The sequence below is a fragment of the Saccopteryx bilineata genome, chromosome 9, assembly GCF_036850765.1.
Source record: "Saccopteryx bilineata isolate mSacBil1 chromosome 9, mSacBil1_pri_phased_curated, whole genome shotgun sequence".
In the NCBI taxonomy this organism is placed as follows: Eukaryota; Metazoa; Chordata; class Mammalia; order Chiroptera; family Emballonuridae; genus Saccopteryx; species Saccopteryx bilineata.
Window position 1 is genome coordinate 93,420,158 of NC_089498.1, and position 27,176 is coordinate 93,447,333.

A 27,176-nucleotide genomic window follows, 5' to 3' on the forward strand; every position below is an offset into this window, starting at 1 on the left:
CCAAGGAATTTTAAAGCTCTGTGTCAGGAATTGAAATCAAAAATCAAATATTAAATTTTTATATATTGATTTTAGAAAGAGAGGAAGGGAGAGAGATACAGAAACATTGATCTCTTCCTGTATGTGCTCTGACCCGGGATCAAACTGGCAACCTCTGCATATCAGGTGAACACTCTAACCAACTGAGCTATCCAGCCAGGACTCAAACACCAAATATTAGAACAAAAGATGTTCCTAAGTGCTCTTATCACTTACATAATTAACCGGGCTTTAGGAGCTCTATGCCAAAAGCTGGGGGAGAGATCAATTCATATACTTTTTCTATTATTTCACACATATTTCAAATATAAGATTTCTTAAAACTTATTTGTTCTCTAAAGCAATTAGGATATTAAAGGATAATCAGAAGTCTATTTTATAAAAGAATATGAATCTTCTGATATGGAAAATATAGAAAAGACAAATCAACAGAAGGCAAAATACTCTTTCAAATAGAAGAACTTTAAAAACTACTGAAAATTACCACTAGACAAGTTCTTGAAATAAACTACTGCAAAGAATCATATGTATTTGGGTTTATACTCTAGCATAATAAATCAATGCTAAAAAATAGAGTAACTCTTTAGCTTTTATAGAAAAATAATTTTGGTTAAACTAGTCTATTGATTAGAATTAGCTTCCTGCGACAAACGAGGTCTTTATGCAGTGGGTGATTTATGGCTTAACCTGTTCAATTCAACAAGCATTTACTGTACGCTGTGCTGGGAAACGTGAAGTACAGAGTCCTGGCTCCACCATATTTACCATCTAGATGGGTTCAGGCACATGAACAGAGTGGTAGAGTAATTATTAAAGAGCTTACTAGTATTTATTTGATAGTGCCCAAATAATATAATTAAATACAATCTGAGCCTGGGAAGGAGGACAGGGAGTGTTACAAGAGGATGTGCCAGTCAGTGTGGATCTTGCTGACACCCAGGATCAGGGGTGGCTGCACAAGGACACAGGGAAAACCAAATGTGAAGGGCTGAGAGTGGTAAGCAGATTCCTTAGCCTGTCTGAATGTAGAGTGTGTGGAGGTTACATTTGGGGACAAGGTGACCTGGGGTTTTGGAAATTTTTACTTGATTCTGAAAGTTCTGGGAAAGATTCTAAAAAGAAAAGTAATAACAAAACACCTGTGTTTTCAGAAGATAACTCAAGCTAAAGTTTAAAGAATAAAGTAGAAAAGTATAAAATTAAAAGCAGAGGCTGATTAGGTTACTACTGAATAGTTTATACAAGCAGGGTTAGATCCTCAAATAAGTCAGTGGGAAAGAAAGTGAAGGAAAGAGAGACTCAGAAAAAAAATAAAATGGAGAACACTTAAAAATTGAGAGGCTGGCTAAGTATAATGTACTGTTCAAGAAAATGAGAAACAAGGAAGGTTTGAGATCAGCTGAACTTAAATATTACCAGAACAAGGTAAACAGCCAAAATAGAAAGATAAGCCCTATCCATCTTATGTACTACTTGGTAATGACACATGAAATATGGTCAATGTGCATGTTATTGTGCTTTTTTTAAAATAAAAGGCCACATTTCTTACTTCAAAGGTATGCACAGAAATAAATACACTAAACTCAATATGCCTCTGAAAGCAGGAAGAGTCATTTAGAAAATCAAAGTTTCTGCTACTTAAAAAGGTTCTTAATAAAAGGATGTTACAGGTGAGAAACCTATTCCTGTACATGAACACAGCATGTGAGTGCTTCTTTATTCTTGCCAGTCATTTTCCAAATCACTTTAAAGCTACTGTTCAGATCACTCAGTTTCTGAATTATAACTTGATGCAAAGAGAGAAATGATAACACTTCTTAAAGGTTCTGTTGCTGTTGCCACTCCGCATAATATAATTTACATGCTACACAAGTAGCTTTGTGGCACTGCAATACACTATTCCCTAATCTCCTGGGGACACACGGCATGAGTAGGGAGAACAATTAATAGAATAAGCTTTTATGGTCTTCTTTAAATCTACTGAGGTTTCATATTTCATCTATAATATATTTTAGGGAAGTGGGGGAAATCTCAACCTTGAATGTTGTTAAGTAACCTCTTGTTGAATTGTATTGTAACAAAAGGTCAGCACTGCTGACAAGCAGTAACTGTTGATATTTTGTGTACTAAGACTTCCTCAATTAATCCAAGACTTTAATATAAGAAAGAATGTCATAAAGATGAAATTATGGGGGAAAAGTGGTATTTACTTGAAAAAAATTTTAACCATATTTCAAAATTATTTAGATAAAAGAAAAAGTACTGATTAAATAAAAATTTAAAACATTTTTTCAAGTACCAGGACAAATATTAATTCAGTTATTGTAAGTGTTTTTGTTTATCTCAAATAATCCCTGGGAGAAGGTGATTTTGAACAAAAGCATAAAGCATGGCTTGCCTCTTTGCAAATTCCATTTACAAGCGCCTAATTTAAGGCAGCACTAAAAAGAACCTATATCATTAAGCACTAAGAGCAGCATATAACTTCTGAAATGCAAATCAGTCCAGTCACTTGCAATGCTGTTTTCAAACAAATCAGTCTGTTCTTAGGAAACTGCTTTACTTAGCTTTTCTGACTCAATACAGGATGGGGCAAAACTAGTGAGAGGTGAAAGAGTTATTCTTGTGTTATTATTTTATTATTGTATTATTTTCCATATGGACAACTGTAAACCTACTTTTTCTCCACCCTGTATAGGCAGCAAATAAGGATTAAAGAAGAAAAATCAGCCATTTCCGGTATAAATGAGATAACATACAGACTCTTCCTAACATTAGGCCCTGGCCGGTTTGGTCAGTGGTAGAGCATCAGCCCAACATGTGGATGGCTGGGGTTCGATTCCCAGTCAGGGCATACAGGAGAAGTGCCCATCTGCTTCTCCATCCCTCCCTCTCTCGCCTCTCTCTCTCTCTCTCTCTCTCTCTTTCTCTCCTCCACCCATGGCTTGACTGGAATGAGTTGGGCCTAGGTGCTGAGGATGGCTCCATGGCCTTTGCCTCAGGCCTAAGAAGAGCTCGGTTGCTGAGCAACAGAAGAACACCCCAGCTGGGCAGAGCATCACCCCCTAGTGGGCTTGCAGGGCAGATCCCAGTCACGGCACTTGTAGGAGTCTGTCCCTCTGTCTTCCCTTCTCTCACTAAATAAAAAAATTAAAAGAAAAAGAAAACTGACATTAAAATGCATTTATAAATGGAATAAGAACACAAATCACTAACATTTTCTCTGATTAGTCATGTTTTAAAAATCACTATAAAGCAAAAGGAAAATACGTGTTCAGATTAGGTGTTATATATCAATTTAAAGCTAGATACAGAGGATGTTTTCCTTTTAACTTTTTCCAAAAATATTTTTTTAAGTAGAGGCAGAAACACAGATTAATAATAAACACAGAGCGATAGACAAAATTATCTGCACTACAACAGGGGAAAGAGAGCAAGTGTACTTGGCTCATGTGCCTAAAATGATTATACATGGGAGAAAGGACTTTCTTATCAAACAGTCTTAGACGTCTGCCTCCTAGACCTAAACAGTGTTGGTGGCAGAAAAACATCTCAAGCTGGCCATCATTTAGGGCAGAGCATGAGCCTTCAAAGAAAAAAACAAAGCAGCCTGGAGAGCCTGTTAAGACCAGACCCTGGGAACTTTGTCCACTGTCAATCTACAGTCCAAGTCTGAACCAAAAGGACTGATGGTGTCCAGATCTTGGGACTACCTGTCAAAGGCTTTTTTTAAAAAAGAGGCTCATGTAAGAAACAGAGAATGTCCATTGCCAAGTGACAATATTACCATAGCTGTCAAGATGATCTGTTGGGTGTTTTTCTCTATTCTGCTATCATGTTTCTTTGCATTAAATTAGCTTCAGGCAGTGGTCGGCAAACCACAGCTCACGAGCCACATGCGGCTCAATCAAATTGAGGACATTTTTAGCAAAGGCCAGTTTAGGAGTACCCTAATTAAGTTAGTAACAATGTACAACCTATATAGTTTAAGTTTAAAAAATTTGGCTCTCAAAAGAAATTTCAATCGTTATATTTGGCTCTGTTGACTAATGAGTTTGCCGACCACTGGCTTAGGGGATAAATAAACAGCTTTTAAATTCCCTCTGCTATCAAATGCTTGACAAGAGTACCAAACACAGCAGGCTGCTGGGATTCACCTACCTGCAGCATGCCTTGACCATTTCCTTCAATTGTACCTTCATAAGAGACATGCAGTCGAGTCAGGGGTTTTTCACACCTATAATTGAAAAAATCTCTTACTTATTTTTTAAATGACAGGTATTTCACTACAGAAAAATCTGAAAATATAAATTAGCTATTTAAAAAATTAAAACTACTCCAAATCTAAAAAATCAAAAACATGCCTACTGTTAACATTCTTTGTATAGATTCTCCCATTTTCTAATTTGAATATATAAATATAAATTTTTAAGTTCAAATTAGATAATATACTGTTTTAAAACCAGTTTTCCCCTATAAATTGTCAAAGTTTCTCCTCTTTAAGAGCTGAAGAACTTTTTAAAATAGATATAAAGAAATTAAGATTTGTAAAATTTTATTATTTTCTAAGAATTGACAACTTAAAAAATATACAGAAAAACTTTGGTAATAAATCGTGATTCTCAGGTGGGCTCTATTTGCACTAGTTTGATAATTGTGTGTGGGGGGGGCAGGGTGTCTTGATGAAAATACACGCCACAGATCTATGTCATTTTTTTTTTTTTTTTTCAGAGACAGAGTGAGAGTCAGAGAGAGGGATAGATAGGGACAGACAGACAGGAACGGAGAGAGATGAGAAGCATTCAATCATCAGTTTTTCGTTGTGGCACTTTAGTTGTTCATTGATTGCTTTCTCATATGTGCCTTGACCGTGTGCCTTCAGCAGACCAAGTGACCCCTTGCTTGAGCCAGCAACCTTGGGTCCAAGCTGGTGAGCTTTTTGCTCAAACCAGATGAGCCTGCACTCAAGCTGGCGACCTCGGGGTCTCGAACCTGGGTCCTCTGCATCCCAGTCCAACGCTCTATCCACTGCGCCACCGCCCAGTCAGGCTATGTCATTTTTATATTAATAAAATTGACAGCTGAACCTAGAACTTTTAAGTCACAATTATTTTCTTTCATTTTCATAAAGCATGGTCACTGAGGTGTTTATGAAATTCAGGACATGCTATTCCTTAGCATATTCAATATTTTAACCTGAAGAAATCTGAGAAAACGGGAGAAACAGGAAGGTCCTCGAATACCCCTACTTCCCTGAAACAGGTCATACAGCCCTTCTGTGAGCACCCTCCTTAAACCCAGAACAAAGGAGCTTTCTGATCTTTGAAGACAAAGGGATCCCCAAAAGAATCCTAATAGAAACACAGAAGCCATGCTGTCCCCCACCTTCACTACTGTGACTTCACATCCTGTACCCATCCACAGTGTCTGCTCCTCACCAAACCTAGCAAAAAGTACAGACATCTGTTTCTATCGGTCTCCATTTCCTTAGAAAGGCTCCCAGGTTATGTAAAACTTATGTAAAATAAATGTGTATGCTTTGCTCCTGTTAATATGTCTTCATCAGTTTAATTTTCAGACCCAGCCAGGGACCTAAGAGGTTCAAAGAAAAATTTCTTTCTTCCTTACAGTGTTTATCTGGCTTACATTATATTAAAAACCAATTCCACTTTATTAGTAGGCTTTGATGATGACATTTTTTCCCTTAGATTTCCCCAATTATTGAATAAAAAATATAAATTAAAGTAGAATGTAAAAGATGATATCCAAACCCCTAACTTATATAAGGGTGGCATTAATTTGGGGGGGATTATATGAATATATTTTTTTTCTTTATTGATTTTTAGAGAGAGGAAGGGGAGAGTTGAGGGGAGGGGAAACCCTGATTTGTTGTTCCACTTATTTTTGCATTCATTGGCTGATTCTTACACATGCCTTGACCAGGGATCAAACCCACAACCTTGGAGTATTAGGCCAATGCTCTAACCAATTGAGCTACCTGGCCAGAGCTATATTTTTAAAAACAATTACATATTTTTAAAAACAATTTAGCTGTAAAGCACTACTCACTGTGATTTGCTTTTTTCCTGGTTTCAGAGTCCAAATACGTTTTAGGCTGGGCTCAGTCCAACAGACTGATAGCTTTACACTCAGACAGTAATTCAGTATAGATTCTGTTCTAAGAACTTAATTTGTATTAACTCATTTAATCCTCAAAACAGTTCTGTCACTATCTTCTTTTACAGATAGGAAAAAAAAAAAGCAGTTATGTAACCTTCCCAAAGCCAGTAAATGCAGCAATAAAGACTTAAACCCAAGGAGCCCAAGGTAATGATCCAAGCCCTTAACCAGTATGCTATACTTTTCGGAAAGTTATTTTGCAAATCTCTCATAGAAAATAGTATCATAAATTTGATTTTTCTTTCTTTAAGTGAAAAAAGGAGAGATAGTGAGACAGACTCCTGAATGCGACCCTACTGGCCTGGGGCAGATGCGCCAATCAACCTAGCTATTTTTAGCACCTGAGGCTGCCACCAGACCAAGCAAGCTATCCTCAGCACCTGGGGCCCAGGGGATGCTCAAACCAATCGAGCCATTGGCTGCGGGAGGAAAAGAACGGGGAGAAGGAGGGAGAGAAGGAGGGATAGAGAAGCAGATGGTCACTTCTCCTGTGTGACCTGACCAGGAATCGAACCAGGGACATCCAGGCACCAGGCTGACACTTTATCCACTGAGCCAACCAGCCAGGGCCATAAATCTGATTTTTTAACTTCCTTTTTTTTTGGGGGGGGGTGGCACTTTCCTAGTCATTTTATTCTAAGGGAGACTACCTGTGAGGATACTAATAAAAAATAAAAACCAATCCAGCCCTGGCCAGAGCTTGGTTGGCTCAAGTATCGTCCCAATACATAAAGGTTGCTGGTTTGATTCCCAATCAGAGCATATATAGGAACAGATTCATATTTCTGTTTATCTCTCTCTCTAAAATTAATTAATAAAACAAAAACAAAAAGACGTGATCCAGAAACCTCTGGTTTATCAGTCAGGACTTCAAAACAGAAATCTCAACTGTCATCAACAACTATGACTAATGTTGTCAACTTAGAGCACAGTTCTCAATAAAACTATGAAATTGGTAGACACTGCTGGTTTTTATATTTTTTAAGCATCCTCTATTTCCCTAACAGGTCTCCTCTTCCGGCCCCAGCAAATTCTCCATTCCACTAGTCCAGGAACCACGGACATAGTATATCTTGGCTCTCTGTGTTTGAAAAAGTCTGGCTAAGGCATTATAGTTAATCACATGGTTAACTATAACATGTCAGAAACCTGGAAATCAGAAGAGCCTCTAACTTCCTGGCACCCTTTGGCCCCTCACTCTCAAAAATACCAACAATCCTCATCTCCTCTTCACCCCCCATCTGTAAGTGAATATAAGTTTCCAGTTCTGTGAAGTCTGGGTGATTGATACTAATTATATTCTCCAACTCACTTATAAAGCAGCTAAAACAAAACAGATACCCAAGAAAGGTATCTTATAAAAGTTAAAAAGGTTACCAAGTTAAATTCTGTTTATCAAAATTAAGGGGAGTATCTTGACCTTATTTAGGGGCAAAGTTACCTCACTAACAAAGCAATCTTGCAGATCTCTGCATTCTGACCTATCCCTTCACTCCCTGATGGTAATGAACAAAGATTATTTCACATTTGTGCCAAACGAATGTCAAATGCAGAGTAGAGATCCTGAGCTGAATCAAAAACAAGTCCTCTGAATGACCTATAGAATCTACTCCAAAGTGATGTGAACAAACATCTGTATTCCTACTAGAAACTGAAGAATTGAGAAAAGCAATCCTCTGCTCTGGTCTGAGCAGATAACATAGCAGATTGTTACTGTCAGTTCTAAGCACCTGATGTTAAGAGGAACCAATGGTCTGGGAATTGTCAAGAGCAGCGATAAAGGGTTTAGAATTCACATTATATATGAAATAGAAGAAATGATTAAGGTTTGTATATATCTGTGTACATTTTTAGAGGTGGTAGGGAATCAAGAAAGCATTGAAGGCCCTGGCCGGTTGGCTCAGCGGTAGAGCGTCGGCCTGGCGTGCGGGGCACCCAGGTTCGATTCCCGGCCAGGGCACATAGGAGAGGCGCCCATTTGCTTCTCCACCCCCCACTCCTTCCTCTCTGTCTCCCTCTTCCCCTCCCTCAGCCAAGGCTCTATTGGAGCAAAGATGGCCCGGGCGCTGGGGATGGCTCCTTGGCCTCTGCCCCAGGCGCTAGAGTGGCTCTGGTCAAGGCAGAGCGACGCCCTGGAGGGGCAGAGCATCGCCCCCTGGTGGGCAGAGCATCGCCCCTGGTGGGCGTGCCGGGTGGATCCCGGTCGGGCGCATGCGGGAGTCTGTCTGACTGTCTCTCCCGGTTTCCAGCTTCGGAAATAAAAGAGAAAAAAAAAAAAAGAAAAAAAAAGAAAGCATTGAAATACATGAAGGAAGGCTGAATGTTAAAGAAAATCAAATTTATTATAGTTCTAAAAAGAAGAACTAGAAATGGGGTGTGTGTGAATTACTAGAAAGACAGACTTTTTTAATAAATAAAAGTATTAAATAATAACACAAGCAGCTGACTGAGGTGAAACTGGATTTCCCACCACTGAAGCTGTCTAGTCTCCCATCTGTCACAGGTATTGTAGAGCTAATAACATTTTTAGTAGGCAACTGAACCAGATGACTTCCTGGAGTCCTGTTCATCTCTAATATACCATGACTCCAAAATGCTGTATACAATCTCTTCTTTCTGCCTCACTTTTGTTTTTGTTTTTCTTCTAGTGTTTAGTCCTTTATCCACTTCCCTCTATTAATAATCATCTCAGTCCCGCAATAAGCCTCCTAAAGTATGTTTTCCTTTCACCTCATAAATGAACATGCTTAGCGAACAAAAACACCATGGGAAAGCCACCAAAACACATGTGCCTTCTTAATTCCCTTAAGAGTAGGTCGCCTTCATCACTGACGCCAAACAAAACAACTACAAACTACAATAAAAATTATTAAGAATTGAAAACGAGAGGCACTGGTTAACATGAAGCACAGCAAAAATCTGCTTTTAGTATGTCTAATAACATTCTCATGTGCGTTGAAAAAGTTAATCCATTCTTCAAATGCTTTGGGGATTTGCTCTAAATTAGAAATCGTGTTAACTATCCCAGGACACTAAAGAATTTACAAATCTGATGAACAGATTCGTTATTATTCTCCTCAGTATTTGTAAATAAATAAGAACAAAACACAGTAAATTAGCAACTTCCACAAAATTTGCCAATGTTACACATGGACAGCCAAAACTGCCAATATTACATTTGAGTTTAATTAAACAAAACAAAACAAAAAAACTTTTCCCAATCTTGTTCTTCAAGAAGAAAAGCCATAAAATACAAACACTAACCAAAAAAGGAGGGTAAGAAGGACTATGAAATATTGGTATTCTGTTTAATATTAGTGTCTTCACACACAAAACTCAATTCTAATAGAACTTTGTTTCAGAAGACAAAACAAAGCAGGGGCAGTGAATAAAGTATCAACCTGGATCGCTGAGGTTGCCGGTACAAAACCCTGGGCTTGCCTGGTCAAGGCACATATGACAAGCAAACAATGAACAACTATGAGTTGATACTATCTGCTTCACCCCCACCCTCCTCTCTCTGTAAAATCAATAAAAAAAAACCAAAAATAAATAAATAAAGCAAAAGAGTAAAATAAGTCAAAGGGTTGCAGGCTTTGATTCTAAAGGTATAACTTTCTAACAATGAGAGGTATCATTGATCACTTAAGACAGAGTTTTTTAACCGCTGGTCCACAAACTGGTCCCCTCATTTGCCAGAAATTCTGTGCTGGTCCACGAAAGAATTAACCACCCTGATGTTGTATGAAGATTATAGATCTTAGTCAAATGAACTTATGCTCCTAGTGATTTTTGCTGTAATAATCCCCAAAATAATTTTCCTATTTCCACTGGTCCCCAAGTGTAAAAAGGTTGAAATCTACTGGCTTAAGAAACTCTCTACCAAAAAAGGCAATTAAGAGGTTGGAAAATATCTTTCTAGAGGCTATAAAATAAAATCCTATCATGGTAAAAAGAGTCTTTCTAAATTCTAAGATTCTGGGATTATTATTATTTTTTTTTAATTTGTTCATTTTAGAGAAGGGAGAGAGAAAGAGACAGAGAGAGAAGTGAGGGAGGAGCAGGAAGCATCAATTCCCATATGTGCCCTGACCAGGCAAGCCCAGGGTTTCAAACCAGTGACCTCAACATTCCAAGTCAATGCTTTTTCCACTGCGCCACCACAGGTCAGGCCTGGGATTATTTTTTATCATTATTACCTTTCCCACTCTGGAAAATCTTCAAGACTCTGTCTAGTAAATGTCACCAACCCAGTAGGTTCTGCAAAAACAATAAAAAAACACACCCAAAATAAGTTTTGACTTTGAAAAGATTATACATATACACAGTAAAAGAGTGGGTCTAACAATGGCTACAAAACTAATCAGAAAACATTAAGCCTAGCATTGGAATACAACAGAAGATTGATTTAAAATAATATTATCCGTGCAATATGAACTCTTTCTATAAAATACTAAGTCCTCACTAAAACAAAAACTACACAAACAACAGCACAACAGTAGGAGGATTTGAGTGCTGCTACTTTTTAGTGACATTTTCTAGATTGCAAACACTTTTAAGAAATAATTGGGAGAGAGGATGCATAATAGGAGTAACTTACACAATAAAGACAAAACTGATTTTAATCTGTAGACTCCTTCTAGAAAAATAAAAATAAAACCTTAACCCTACACCTAAAAACTGGTGACTATATACACATTTATGTGTTTTATAATGAAATAAAATGTCTAGGATTAAAAAAAAAATTGTCAGCATGCCTTCAGAGTTGACACAGCCACACTCAGGGATTAGGTGATATGCACTTGCTCTACTTATAAGGTGCCTTAGCTGGAAGGAGAAATTACTGTGTTCTAAATGGTCAGAGAAGAAAGAAGACATACCATATTTCCCCATGTATAAGACACACCTTAGTATCAGGTCCGAAATTTGAAGAAGAAAAAAATGTATTACATAAAGTTATTGAACTCAAGTTTTATTCATCATTAAACAGTTAACACAAAGACAACAAATGCAGAAAAAGTGGAAAATACAAGTAAAAAAAATCTATAACCACTGTATAAAACACACCCAGTTTTTAGACCTCAAATTTTTTGGAAAAAGGTGCATCTTATTCATGGGAAAATACGGTAGTTTTCAAGGAGCAATAAATACAAGAAAATCAAACAGCAAATTTTAGAGGATGAGATCCTTTTTTGTTAAGTTTAAGTTTATTTTTTATTTTTTAACTAGTGGCAAAAACAACAAATAAATCAGTTGGCCAAAAATAATTTGCTTGATTCGAATCAAAGAATAAACTCAAAAGTCCAGGCCATTTTTATTTTTTTCTTCTTTCTTCTTTTTTTAAAGCTCTTAAGCAAAGGGAAATATGTCAGGAACTATTAGTGATGATGGCAGGAGAGTCCCAGTGAAAGCCTAGCAATCATTTCATTCCTTTGGATGAATCTACATTGCTTTGCTTTCAGTCACAAGCAGTGATAACTCAAACATCACAGAGCACTTAAATTAAAAACCAAAATTTTGTAAACATGAATTATAAAATATTCTTTAGATGTCTAACTCCTTTTTAAGACAAATTTAAATGAGAAGTCAAACAATTCAAATATTAGAGAAGTAATTCTATTAATAGAAAACTAATGTTAGTATCATCATTCAGTAACTTAAAGAACATTAAGGGTCCCTCGTATACTCTAAGAGATAAAATGAAATGCATGAATGAACACTGCCGGCAAAGGAAAAGGCAGATAAACATGGTTCTTCAGATATAATAACAAAAATACCTCAAGAGCATGGCTATTTCCTTTCCTCCATAAAAAGGCACCTTTCATACCAGAATAGGTTATTTTGGATAATTAAATATTTCCCTTAATAAGTCAAAGTACATACTGCATAAAAATCATTCATTTCATCTTTAAGGTACTATTATTTAAAACTATATTGAAAATAATTTAATTCAGAAAGCTCTCAAGAAACAAGAAACCATGAAAATATTGATGTTTGACAACACTCAAAAATTGGTCCTAATGGCCCTGGCCGGTTGGCTCAGCGGTAGAGCGTCGGCCTAGCGTGCAGAGGACCCGGGTTCGATTCCCGGCCAGGGCACACAGGAGAAGCACCCATTTGCTTCTCCACCCCTCCGCCGCGCTTTCCTCTCTGTCTCTCTCTTCCCCTCCCGCAGCCAAGGCTCCATTGGAGCAAACATGGCCCGGGTGCTGGGGATGGCTCTGTGGCCTCTGCCTCAGGAGCTAGAGTGGCTCTGGTCGCAACATGGCGACGCCCCGAAGGGGCAGAGCATCGCCCCCTGGTGGGCAGAGCACCGCCCCTGGTGGGTATGCCAGGTGGATCCCGGTCGGGCGCATGCGGGAGTCTGTCTGACTGTCTCTCCCTGTTTCCAGCTTCAGAAAAATGAAAAAAAAAAAAATTGGTCCTAATGGAATCATATTTTATCAATTGTAAAAAGCACGGTTTTCAAGTACTAAATTTCTAAAAATGGAATACACTGTTCATAGTGAAAGCCATTGCATTTAGTCTGCAATAAAGTCAATTTTTTTAAAATTAAATTTATTGGAGTGACATTGGTTTCAAATTTTTCCAGAGACGATGTGCATCCGCTTCTGCCATCATCTAAGAGAACCACCAACCTGGCCTGATCTGTGGTGGCACAGTAGATAAAAGCATCAACCTGGAACACTGAGGTCACCCATTCGAAACCCTAGGCTTGCCCAGTCAAGGCACATATAGAAACTGATGCTTCCTGCTCCTCCCCTACTCTTCTTTCTTTTTCCCTCCCTTCCTATCCTGTCTCTAAAATAAATAAAGTCTTAAAAAAAGAGAGAGAGAGAGTATCACCAACTCGAGATCAGTTTGAATTATACTCTCTGTTGCAGGCTTTTGTAGATCACACTGGTAATTTGACTTTGGACCCCAACTTGCCCTATAGTTCAAATTCTCAGGGTAGATGTTTTTGTCCCCTTTCCACTCAGTGCCAAGGTTGACAGTTGCAATTTCTCTACTGTCCCTTTTCTGCACACCAGGTGAATTTCTCATTTATCCTTCCACTTTGGTGTGCCTCTCTGTAGGAGAGTCATAGGGGACCTGTTTCCGTACTGTGAGGTCCTCATCCTTTGTGACGGTGCTGTAGCCCTTTGTGCAGCCCCAGGTCCCATCTGCAGCATTGTGCACACGGTGGACTGTGGCTCCTTATACGGCCACCCAACTTCTTGTCTAACAAGTTCCTGGCAACTAAAATGCGCCTGGAGACAAGCATGACCATGAGGATGGCAGCTTTCAGTTTTTCCAGGCACGGAACTTGTACGAACACTCCTCAGCCTCCTGACGATGCCTCATGGATGCCATCGTGGACTGCTGGTACACCCATAGATGCTTGAGAGCCTGGAAGGTGTAACACAGTTTGTGGGGTTTATGGTCAGCATCTGGTTGGTCAAGTTATTGGCTTCAGAGGGTCATCGTGTCCCAATCTGGTGATGGGAAATCAGGCTCCAGCCTCGATCTGCTAATACAGCTTGTGTTGATGCTCACACCAGAAGGGGGGATATCCCACCAGAAGAAACACAGGATGGCTCCACAGGCCCACATACCCACAGGTTTTCTGCAGGGATCTTTCCTCAAGACCTGAGGGCACAAGTAGCCTGGGTGACAGTAAAACCCAGCCAAGCCTGCTATTCTCCTGTACTTCGACGGGTAGGCCCAAATCAGTCAGTTTGACGGCAACACCCTTACTTTTACTTGCTTAGCAGCAGATTCTCAGGCTTCAGGCCCCAGTGGACAATGTCATGCTAGTGGATGGGTTAACATAGCTTCACTGCAGTGTTCTCTGGCTCTGATGTCTTCAAACAGCTCCCCACCAGTAACAAGGTCAAACACGAGGCAGTGACTCCCTTCTTTAGAAATACTGTCATGGAGGCAAACAATGTTCGGATATTTCAAAATTTGACACATTCCAGTTTCTGGTGATCCTAGACAGAGAGCTTCTTGGTATCTATGCTTTTTGCTGCATGGAAGTTTTCTTCATATATCTAAAGACTTCAGAGAGGGAACCCTTGCTGAGCTCCTCGAAAAGCTGGTAGTTGTTGGGGAAGGAGGTGCTAGTGGCGGTAGTGGCTATGCTGGTAGGCATGTGGATGCAACATTGGCAGCCCGCGCCAATGTTGATGCACAGTAAGAGAAGGAGGCCTGAATACATTTCCATAGTTCCTATTCAGTAGACTCTGGAGCTTACACATAGTTACGCTGGCCTAATTTCAGAATATATAAAACCCAATACATTCATGGCACACATTTATGAATATACACGTGCAAAAAGTCTAGATTATAATACTGAACTATTTCGTTTGGGCAGGAAGGTGTACACTGAACACAAAATGTTCTTGATCAGAACTGTCCCCACAAGTGATACAAATTATAGTAAGAATGAAAGGAATTTACTTTTCTCTGTGACTCTTCTGAAGTAGCAGAAGAGTGTTTTAAGTTTCTCTGGTTTTCTTGAAGAACGTCCTTCAAATAACCTGGAAGAGACCAAAAATAAAGACTTACAAAGAACTCAATCTATATTACTATCAAGTAATAAAGGAATTCCCCCAGAAGGAAATTCTGTAACGACAGAGAATTGGAGAACCATTTGGATTCAAATGGCATCCAGAGAAGATTGAGACCAACTAGAACCAGGCTTCTTAAAAGTTGTTAAGTCAGATGGCACTAACAGCTATGACTCTCCAATCTATCTTCCTCCAGGGAGAAGGCACCAGCTGGTCCCCCAAAGTCAATTAAGCCAGTAAACTAATGCTAGATTATTTTCTCAATGGTAAATACTATAGTATTTATAATTCACAATATTATCAGGTAGTTAAATGACTGAACAAAAATAGTATCTAAAAAAAATCCCCATGACCGTCTGTGGCAGTGAGGCAGTGGGGCAGGCGACAACAATGAGAACAGTAACAAGAAGTATAACAAGATATTGGAGGGCTGACCAATCCTTGGTAATTAAACAAATATAGCCTTTGGAATGTTAACCAAAACAGAGCCTACCCTACGTCATCTAGTTTCCAACAACCTGGACTTGCACTAGTTTTCTCTGAAATGATGTAGCATTGTTACTGGTAAAACATGCAATTTATCCCGAGGAAAGAAAAGCAGAGCTTTAGAAGCCTATGACCTGAGTAAATAGTTCAGTAAAAAATTTCAAACACACACACAAAAAAAATTTCAAACACAAAAGCATGCTTTTAGGCACAAGATCTACTTTTACAAAAGCATTGAAAAAATACAGAGGAATTCTGTGGCTCTAAATGATGGGTACTACTCATCTGTTTCTAGTCATACACCCTGGCTTTAAAACCACACTCAGAGACAGACAAGTACCATATGACTTCACTCTTATGTGGAATCTAATGAACAAAATGAACTAACAAGCAAAATAGAAACAGACTCACACACAGCGAGCAGGCTGACTGACAGCTGTCTGGGGAGGGAGGCAGAGGAGGGCATAAGGGTAATGGGGTGGACGAAGACTTTACTGGGGTGGTGAACACACACTATGCTGTACACAGATGTGTTGTAGAACAGGGCTCTTGAAACCTGTATGATTATGTTAATCAGTGCTACCCAATAAAATTCAATTAAAAATATAAAATAAAGAAAACTAGAAACACTTCACATAAAAGTTCACTTTAGTAAGTACCAAAATAGGTAATAGGTAAAATTTTCATGATTAGAAAAGCAAACATAACTATTCAGAGAGGAAAAAGCTAATTCCATGAGAAAATCCTACTGAGCAAGTAAAATGAATTAAGAAGAGGGAAGAAAATGCAGATTTCAAGAGACCCTGTTTTCAGTGATCTGAAGTTCTGTATTCAGGGTCTATTTCTGAGAAAACAATTTATCTGAATACTGATTTCCTGACAGAATAAAATCTGATTAGAATCTAACTGATACAATTTTAACTGATAATATAATTTTTACTCATCTAAGATCATTTGTCTCTCTAAAATGTTTATTAAAATACTTTTAAAAACCCCACTGCCTCCCAAAGAAAGGCTCTTTGAGAGTACAGGACTCAGCTTAGTGTCTTCTGGGATATCAGCCAGAACAACTTGTTTAAATCAAAATGATAGTCAAAATGAAGAAACCACCTGGCAGTTTAATTAAACATCCCATTTGAAATACATATGACTTACTAAATGAATACCTAGGGATCCACTGCAAAGTCCCTTTTTAGGTTTACTACTCAGTAGAGGGAAGCAGTACAGGGTGGGGCAAGAGGTTTACAGTTGAGTAAGCGAATCACAGTTTATTCTCATATTATTACTTATTAATTAGTGTATTATTTTCCACACAAACAATATAAACCTATTTTTGCCCCACCCTTTACAATTCAGTTAAGGAGCAAGAGTTCCTCTTCCACAGAGCTGCTGCATTGAGAAGAAAATGACTGTGACCTTAAGAAATAATTACCCAAAACATAAAAAGTTTCATCTCTAATTTCTACATGTGGTTAGCTGTGTGTAAAATCACATAAAAGTTCACATATTTCATAGCCATGATGACATAACTATTAACCTAAGGAGCTTCTTGGGACCACCGATTTATTAACATTGGTGACATGGTCTTTCCCTGCAGATCATGTGGCCATTATTATTACCAACTACAAATGAGGTGCACTGTTTTTTCTGCAGGTCCAAACCTCAGAGATACAAACGACCAGAATCTCAGTGTATTTGGTCATCATGATGTAACCAAACATGCTTTCCCACCTCCTGACTGAACAAGGGAATGGGGGCCAGGGGCGGAGGTGCAGAAAAAGTCAGAGAAGATGAAGCAGGTTTAAAACCCCTATGCTAATTCTCAGGCTTCACTGCTATAAAGTCTTTTAGTACTATGTACGACCCTCCAAATTAAATTAACTATCCTGGTATGAAAGCAAAGTGAAAAATAACATGAAAAATGACACAGGCAAACAGCAGGAGTGAAAGTCATCACAGGAGTGACATATGAGCTGCTGGACAGCTTTCAGGAGACAGAAGGAAGAGAAGCACCAAGGAGGGAGCCGGGAAAAGGAGAGAGACAAAGAAAACAGGGAAGACAGAGAAGAGAAAACAGAACCGTACCTGGGCACAGAAGGAGCATCTAAGATGCAGAAACTCACAGAGAGATAGAGACAAACATGGAAAGAGAGATAAGAGACTCAAGAGAGAATCAGACTGCTCATAATAAATCAAGCACCACCCAATTTTTTTTAACTTCTCAATACCAGTTTATTTTTTTTAATGTATATTCTCAGGTTCTGTGTATATACATTTGAAGACATGTTTTGAGTCAGCAGGTGTACATGTAAACATGAACACACACTAGACCATAATAACTCCTCTGCATGGATAAGATATTTTATCTGAGTAATTACTCATTTAACTGAATAATTATAGATTATTAAAGAAAGCAAACAGAAAAACATAGGCAACCTCACTTTTGTTCTAAATAAAACCTTTTGTTTTCAAGGGAATAAGAAGTCAATCAAGATCAATATTTATGAATATTGGCATTTTTCTTTCCATATAAATAAAGAGAAACATAGTTTAATAAAATCTTTCCCCAAATGACATATTGACCACATTACCAGAATTAGATTCTAGACACACACATTCCCCCACACGATTTCAAGTTAAGGATTAATCCCATTAGTATACAGTAAATCAAACCCTAAGCACTATAACCTCCAGTTCAAAACAGAAGCAAATGATAATCTGAAACCCAGCCAGAAAGCTGTTGTTGGCTGTTCTGTGAAGCACTCTGCCATATGGCCCCAGCAGCATGTCCAGTCCAGGGAAGAGGTAGATATAAAAGCCTCCTGGGTTGACCACTGCTGTAGCCCACAATTAATCTCTGACCATCAGTTTCTAAGCAATCTTAGAAGCATCAATGTTAATCACATTGGAAGCCTTTATACGAATGTTTAGGTCCTGACAGGCAAGCAAGAGAAAAGGTCAAGGGTATTTAACATAGCTAAGCAGGGCTGGAAGAACACAACAATAAATTTAAAAAGGAAGGCACACTCAATTCATTGACGTCAGCTTCCCACCACATGCTCTTAACCATTTTTTTTATTCAATCAACTAGCCAGCCATAACTCTTTTGAGATTAAACATGTGCGTGCGCACGCGTGCGTATGCACACACACACACACACCTCCTAGCTTCCAGACACTCTCATCATAAATAGCAACTATGCAAAAAAGAAAGCACAACAGCATGTTCCATAATCAGCTTACCAAATGGCTCATTGAATTAGGCAGTTGATCTTTCATAAACCACATAAAAAAGGGGCTTAAGTCATCACAAGAGTGATGATTTTTTTTTTTTTTTTTTCTGAAGTTGGAAACGAGGAGGCAGACAGACTCCCGCATGCGCTCGACCAGGATCCACCCGGCATACCCACCAGGGGGCGATGCTCTGCCCATCTGGGGCGTTGCTCTGTTACAACCAGGGCCATTCTAGCGCCTGAGGCAGAGGCCACAGAGCCATCCTTAGCGCCCAGGCCAACTTTGCTCCAATGGAGCCTCGGCTGCGGGAGGGGAAGAGAGAGACAGAGAGGAAGGAGAGGGGGAGGGGTGGAGAAGCAGATGGGTGCTTCTCCTGTGTGCCCTGGCTGGGAATTGAACCCGGGACTCCTGCACACAGGGTCGACGCTCTACCACTGAGCCAACCGGCCAGGGCCACAAGAGTGATGACTTTTGATTGTTTTCCATTTCAGGAGAGCACTCAGAGCACTTTGTTCTGGAGAGGAAGTACTGAATGGGAACAGAAGACTGTTTTCAAATCCCAATTCTGCTGACAAGTCATTGACTCAAACTGAACCTAGTAGTTTAGAAGTTTCCCCACCTAGAAATGTGCCTGGACAGAATCACGGTGTCAACTGCACCAATGATCAAGTACAACCCTCAGTTCTATTGTTGACTGGTACAGGTGTATAAAAACACACACCATCTCACTGAGAGGCAAGTGCAGGCATAGCAGCTGCTGAAGAGTTCCCTAAACAACTGTATAGACCATGCATGGCCAACATATGGCCGAGGGGCCGAATCCAGCCCCCATAATGAGTTTATGTGGCCCGCGATTAAATTTTTAATCTTCTCTGCTACTTTAAAATCCCAGCTAATCAGAAACAGAAGCGTCTTTGATTACTGGAAATCGAGATATTTAAGAAGATAGTGATATGCAGAAAAGAATTCCGCATGTGGCTAATCTAGGGTTAACTTCCAATAATTGGTTGAATGGATTTGCGATACTTTATTTTTTTTAAAAATTCCATTATAAAGATTTACAACTTTTGTGCTCATCTATACTCGATACGAACTGTTTGACGTTTAGAGGTGGTGATGTGAAACCCACATTCTTTTAGGTGGAGTTTGCCAGTGTGCACGCAAAGTCAAACAATTCGTTATTTTTGTGGTCAAGTGTGCTGAATCAAGTGGCATTGTAGCATAGACAATAGCTGCAGTTGATAACTGAAAACGTGTCCAGGATGTTTGTAAAACAAAATAATTGTTTTATTTGCGATATAACCCCTTCAAGCTCATTCTATTAATTAAATATTGTTTCGACTGATTGTGATACAGTTTGGATATTTATACGGTATATAATTATATTTTTATTAAAATAATATTGTACATTAAAATTTTTTCACTCAATTTATTCATAAACAAATTACATAATAAAATTTTGTTTACTTAAACAAATCGTTTTTGTATTTAACATTTTTTAATTTTAATATTTCATCCGGCCCGTAAAAAAGTTTTCTTTCTAATCTGGCCCAGGGGCAAAAACTGTTGGCCACGTCTAGTATAGACTATAATGGGCTCTACCAGCTTACTTAATGTTCAGTGTTCTGATGACCAAAACAGAGCATCCATTGGGAAGGAAGACAAGAGTGTGCCTGTCCCAAACCTTCAACAGATCTTACTTAAACTCTGATTTGGTGAAAATGCTATTGGGATACTGCGAGTTTAAATCTCTTATGATCACTTTGGACTGACAGACAAATGGCTCTCGTTCATTTCACAGATTAAGAATTATTTCTAAGAAGAGCTCTAATTTTTGGCTAGCTGTGAAGTTAAGAAGTATTAATGTGGTTCATTGAAAGGAGGCTGTATAGTACAACAGTTAAGGGACACAGCTTCCAGAAACTGCCTATATCCTCCTGAGTTTGAACCCCAATTATACCAGATAACTTGGTGAGATAAACTACCCCCTAAGTCAGAGGTCCCCAAACTACGGCCCGTGGGCCACATGCGGCCCCCTGAGGCCATTTATCCGGCCCCCGCCGCACTTCTGGAAGGGCACCTCTTTCATTGGTGGTCAGTGAGAGGAGCAAAGTTCCCATTGAAATATTATTGGTCAGTTTCTTGATTTAAATTTACTTGTTCTTTATTTTAAATATTGTATTTGTTCCCGTTTTGTTTTTTTACTTTAAAATAAGATATGTGCAGTGTGCATAGGAATTTGTTCATAGTTTTTTTATAGTCCGGCCCTCCAACAGTCTGAGGGACAGTGAACTGGCCCCCTGTGTAAAAAGTTTGGGGACCCCTGCCCTAAGCCTTCATCTCCTCACCTGAAAAAAATGAGAAAAATACCTAATTTATAAGATTAATACAAGGATTAAATTAAAAATAACACACTGATTAGTAAGTGGCAAGTACTTAATAAATATTAGTTATAAAGAGCTTCTCATGCAAAAAATATTTCAGATAATGCTGAGTAAGCAGAGGTTCTTGTGCTGGTTAGATATTACATAATAGCCAGCCAAAATAAATAAATAAACAAACAGGTCATATACATAAAATAGTCACATTATTCTAATCCACATTCCTTTCATTAAGTGGCTCGGCCATGTTTTCCACGGAGCCTGGCAAGCTGACTCCCAGCACCCAGCCCACTAAATCCTCAGATAAATGACCCTGCAGGTGGAACAAGATAAAGATCCTGTTTCCGAGACAAAAACAAACATGCTTTAAAATCAAACATGTAACTGGTGGCAGGAAATGGAAAGTCTCAAAGCCAAGCTTCCCAAGATTTCTTGACTTTCACCTGTCAGTCATCTATTGAGTTGCAGGAGACCAGTACTGAGGGCCCCTGTGTTTCTTCTCCATGTTCAATACAGACATCAGGGTCAAAGGGAGGCAATGATACTGTGTCTATGGGGCTGTAATTTGGGAAGGAATAAATCACTAGCACAAACTGGTTGAGAAAGGCTCCAAAAAATCTGTGGGATTCCACCCTCAAAACCAAATTACAAGAATCATCCACTCTTTCTTTTTTTTTTTTTTATTTTTTTTTTTTTAATTTTTATTTTTTTTCATTTTTCTGAAGCTGGAAACAGGGAGAGACAGTCAGACAGACTCCCGCATGCGCCCGACCGGGATCCACCCGGCACGCCCACCAGGGGCACGCTCTGCCCACCAGGGGGCGATGCTCTGCCCATCCTGGGCGTCGCCATGTTGCGACCAGAGCCACTCTAGCGCCTGGGGCAGAGGCCACAGAGCCATCCCCAGCGCCCGGGCCATCTTTGCTCCAATGGAGCCTTGGCTGCGGGAGGGGAAGAGAGAGACAGAGAGGAAAGCGCGGCGGAGGGGTGGAGAAGCAAATGGGCGCTTCTCCTATGTGCCCTGGCCGGGAATCGAACCCGGGTCCTCTGCACGCTAGGCCGACGCTCTACCGCTGAGCCAACCGGCAAGGGCTCATCCACTCTTTCTAGTAGTAACTGTGTCTTCTCTGCTCCATTCCTGATGATTGAGTGTTCCTCCTAAGTGACTATTTTTCTTCTGATGATACAAGTAATATGTGCTCATTGGAAACAGTTTGAAAATATAGAAAATAGTAAGTAAAAGTGTTAATGTTTTTATCTCACCATCCAGTGTAATCCTATTTTGATTCATTCTCTTGCCGGCCCATCTCCATGCTCACACACCTATGAGCACAGACGTGAGCACAGAAGTAGACTGACAGATACAGGTATTTTAATATAACTGAGATTAAATTCTAAGTACAATGTTTTACTCCATGTTAAAACCTACAACTGCTAATTGTAACGTTTACCTTTTATTCCCTCTCTTATGCTTTTTCTTGTTTTGCTGATGAGGAATGTTATCCACAGAGAACCTTAAGCTTTTTGGTGAAAGGGGCTATAAACACTTAACCAAGATTCAGGAGTCAAATTATCTGTGAAGAGTTTGAACACTGAATTTTTAAAAATTTTTATTTATTGATTTTTAGCCCTTTGAGTAGTGAGTTTTTTCATGCTCGCTGACTCCTGGGAGTTGTTTTTTTGTTTTGTTTTGTTTTCAAAAAATGAAGTTAGTTTGTTACAGTTTTATTAACTTAAAATCATGTTTGTTTGATAACCAATTTACAGAAAAAGAACATACATTTGCCTTTTTTTAATGTTGCCTTACACATTTTTAAAATAAATCGATTGTACTCTGGATGGTCAGGAGGCACGGGGTCATACATGAATGTCCATACTACTCAAAGAGTTAGAGAGAGGGGAGATAGAGAAAAACACTCTCACTCATTTGTTGTTCCACTCATTTATGCATTCATTGGTTGAATTTTGTACAAGCCCTGACTGGGGATCCAACCCACAACATTGGCATATCAGGATGATGCTTGACCAACTGAGCTACCCAACCAGGACTAAAATTCTTAATAAGTGAAACTTAATGTCTGGAGTTTGTTTTAAAATAATCTAGGGGTAAAAAAGTGGTGTTGGATAGTTAAAAAAAAAAAGCAGTAAAAAAAAATACTGCTAAATACTGAAGCTGGGTAATTGAAATAGAGGTTCATTATAGTGTTTGTTCTCTTTATTTTTGGTATGTTTAAAAAGAGCCACAACATAGTTTTTAAAAAATAACTTTCTTAGAAAAGAGGTTTTGTGATAAAACCTTAACTTAGTGAACACACAAAACAACTCTTATAAAAAAATAAAAAATTTAAAAATGTCTACAATTCAGTTGAGAATCAATCATCTGAGAAAGACTGAAACTAAAGCCTGACCTGTGGTGGCGCAGTGGATAAAGCGTCGACCTGGAAATGCTGAGGTCGCCGGTTCGAAACCCTGGGCTTGCCTGGTCAAGGCACATATGGGAGTTGATGCTTCCAGCTCCTCCCCCCTTCTCTCTCTCTGTCTCTCCTGTCTCTCTCTCTCTCTGTCTCTCCCTCTCCTCTCTAAAATGAATAAATAAAAATAAAAAAAAAAAAAAAATAAAAAAAAAAAGACTGAAACTAAAGTAGCCGTGGAGTATCTTAGGGACTGTTAGGAGGCACGCATCAGCCAATTACTCACTCCACAAAAACAGACCGTAAGTGGCCACTGAAACTCATTTTAAAGATTATTAATAAGAGCCACTTCTTTCCAAAACCAAAATCCAGAAAAAACTAGAACCACTGGGGTTGTATTCACAATTTTGGATAGAATTTTTATAATTTACAGCATCTCTAAAGATCCTAGGACTGATCACTTATTTTAAATAAACAGAAAGGCTATTTCATTATTATAATAATTCTTATTAATAAAAGGATTCTCTCACAGAAACAGATAATTATCTTTCTATAAAATAAAATTTCTATTTCTTACATACAAAATCTGACCATTTTCTTTTCTATATTAAAAAACGAAAACTGGTAAGAGACATGAAGCCCTTAACTATGGGTGAATGAATCGTCTTATATAGTAAATATTTAGTAATTTTTCACTTAGGCAAAATATTGAATTTAATAAACAGGTTCTTCATATAACTGCAAGCGCAGGTGCCAATACTTTGTTTTCTCTCAAGCCTACCCCCAAAACTAGAGATATCAAAGATAAAAACTGTTACTTATATGCAGCTTAGAAGTAAAACACCTCTGAATCCCTAAGGCAATGCATCTTGGAAAGCAAAGACAGCAGACTGAGGACAAGGAGTCCCAGTGATGGCCTGGCATGGCCACTGACCAGCCAGTGATTACTCAGTGGTTTACTCCAGATCACTTCACTCCCTCCACAGGACTCTCTGAAGCCTACATTGCATGGGATTTAATGAAAACAGCAACAGCAAAAGGGCAGATAAGAGACCCTGTCTTACTGAAAGAACTAAACAAGCAGGGTGGGTGCACAGTCAGAAAAGTAGAGAAAACGAAGGGCACATTTGTGGTTCCACAAACCTAGGAAGAACCCTGGATACCTCTCCCTCCAGCTACCAATCCAGCCCATTACCATCGCACTGACTGGCCTTCAGATGTCTCCACAGCTCCACTCCACCCCTCCACCCCCTCCCAGTTACCATCCTCTTTCCTAGAGCACTGCAACAGCTTCCCCAGTGGGGTGAGCTCACTTTACTTTGGGTCCCACACTATAGTCAAAACAAATTTTTGAAAATACAACTCTGATCAGGTACACGAGCCTTTCCTCTCCACTACTGATATCAGCCACCGGACTTAAGGTGTCCTCACCTCAGTGCCTTTGCATATGCTCTTCCCTCTGCCTAGAACGCATCAGCTCTCCTTTTCTCTTTGGTAAAAACTCCCACTCATTCTTTCATACTTAGTTCAAAAGTTATTTCCCCAGGAAAGTTTCACTTACTCAATTATATCCTTCACTAATACATATCCTGGTGCTGTGCATCTCTCCTTTACATTACAGAGGTGCACACAGGCTGTCAGGGGACCCAGAGGAGGACATCTATCCTGGCAGGACTGGGTAGCAATCAGAAACAGTGATGCGTTAACTGATGTTTGAAACACAGGTAAGAGCCATGTGGAGGACAGAAAGGTGCAGAATCAGAAATTAACTTGTCTCGTCTCTTGTAATCCCAAAGCACATAACACTATGGAGAATACTGTAAGTGTTCATGGTATATTTGAATTAAAGGAAATGACTAAATATTATTCTCTTAAAACAAAATAAGCTAATGTATCAATTTAGAAAAACAAGTTAAAAACCTGACCCTCATGACTGCTGTTTACACAACCAAAGAAGACATGATACAAAATGAGTATCATCTTGTTGAAATTTTAAAGACATTCTCTTCTTACACAGATGATATTATTTTTCATGGTCTGTTGCCGCTCCTCCTTCGTGCTGATAATGGATAACAATTGTATATAACAACAGAAATTTTCATTCATATTTTAATGTCTGAAAGCCTTAAAACTACAGCCCAAGAATTATGAGTCTTAAAATGTTCTTACATTTAAATCATGTGCTATGCTTTCATTTGCCAAACATACATAAAATAAAACACAGTAAGTTAGTTGTATTAATCTATGGCTTGGTTTCAATAAAAATTTATATTAGGTACTCACCAGCTAAGTTCTAGAATTTTTAACACTTTAAGAAAGAAGAGCATTCTAAATTTCAAGAAGCTAAAAGCAATGCCGTTGGGGCCAACATTCCATGTCAATGCAGAGAACTATGAATCCATTTTAACTGCTTGGCGGAGTTGTCAGAAATCCTGCCCATATAAAGTAAGTGGCATTAGAAACAATAATAGCCTGACCAGGCGGTGGCGCAGTGGATAGAGCGTTGGACTGGGATGCCGAGGACCCAGGTTCGAGACCCCGAGGTCTCCAGCTTGAGCGTGGGCTCATCTGGCTTGAGCAAAATAAAAAATGCTCACCAGCTTAGACCGAGGGTCGCTGGCTCAAGCAAGGGGTTACTCGGTTTGCTGAAGGCCCGCGGTCAAGGCACATATGAGAAAGCAATCGATGAACAACTAAGAACGAAAAACTGATGATTGATGCTTCTCATCTCTCTCCGTTCCTGTCTGTTTGTCCCTATCTATCCCTCTCTCTCTCTCTCTCTCTCTCTCTCTCTCTCTCCCTGTAAAGAAAAAATTTAAAAAAATTAAAAAAATTAAAAAAAAAGAAACAATAATATTCTAGCTGCAATAAGCACTTCTATTACCCAGGTTTTGGTTTCTAAATACCACTCTCCAATAAAAGAAACCAGGATTTCTTGGGAAAATGGTTGATTCCTGGGTTGGGCCATGAAAAATATAAGATGAACCTGGAACATCTTGTGATGCCAGAGTAAGAAATGCTCAAAATAAAGTTTGGGTCTTGTTAAGAGAACACAGATGCCAACATGAAGGAGGCCTAATGGTCAAAACTAGAACAATTTGAGAAGTCAAGTTACTGACAATGTTAAATTTTAACTCACAAAATAAAATAAACATCCATAAGTCCATTCTGGTATTTTTAAAAAATGGGAGAAAAGGGGAAGGGGTACCTCCTTCCTTACACTATAATTCCAATTAATAAATGCATAAGGAAATATAGGATTAAAAAAATCAAAATAGGCAAACACTACAATAGTAACTATTACAGACAAGATCCACCAAATGGATGCTAAATTAGAGGGGGAAAATGTAAGGCAAAATGTTTATACAGTGTCATCATATCTCCCCAATATATTTATTAAGCTATAAGGAAATGTCAGTAACTGTATAGTGGAAACTACATAGCTAGCCCCTTAGCTAGGGATCACCAATTATAAGACATCAACATTACAAGTCCACTGATATAATGCACTAAGGAAAATACAACAGCAGATCTGTGGTATTTCTGCCAAAACATATGACCTCATTCCATTTGTATAAAAAGGTCAGCCAAACCCAAAGTGAGAAACACTCTACAAAATAAATGATGAGTAGTCTCCCAAACTGTCAAAGTTATGAAAGAAAAGGAAAAATTAACAAACAAGGTGAAGGAGAAATGAAAACTAAATACAATGTGAAAACTGGGAGGATAGTGGAACAGAAAAAGTCAGAAGAAAAACTGGTTACCAGAGGGAAGGGTGAGGGAGAAGAGTAAAGAAGGACAAATATACAGTGACAGAAAATGATTTGACTTTGGGTGATAGGCACACAACCAATCAACAATTCAAATGCTACAGAGATGGTCATCAGAAACTTA

At 38.9% G+C, this 27,176-nt stretch overlaps 1 protein-coding gene and 1 pseudogene across 6 annotated transcripts in view; both read right to left on the bottom strand.

Moving 5' to 3' along the window:
- Positions 1 to 27,176, bottom strand: part of PARG (poly(ADP-ribose) glycohydrolase) — a 169,656-nt gene that overhangs the window by 86,818 nt on the left and 55,662 nt on the right. For all 6 annotated transcript variants that reach the window (XM_066242781.1, XM_066242780.1, XM_066242779.1 and 3 more), the window contains 3 exons: positions 14,662 to 14,741; positions 10,419 to 10,479; positions 4,201 to 4,276 (listed from right to left, as the gene is read on the bottom strand). In XM_066242781.1, the coding sequence (XP_066098878.1) occupies positions 4,201 to 4,276; positions 10,419 to 10,479; positions 14,662 to 14,741 (217 nt within the window). The remainder of the gene's footprint in view (positions 1 to 4,200; positions 4,277 to 10,418; positions 10,480 to 14,661; positions 14,742 to 27,176) is intronic.
- On the bottom strand, positions 13,264 to 14,425 carry LOC136313185 (calcium/calmodulin-dependent protein kinase type II subunit gamma pseudogene; annotated as a pseudogene).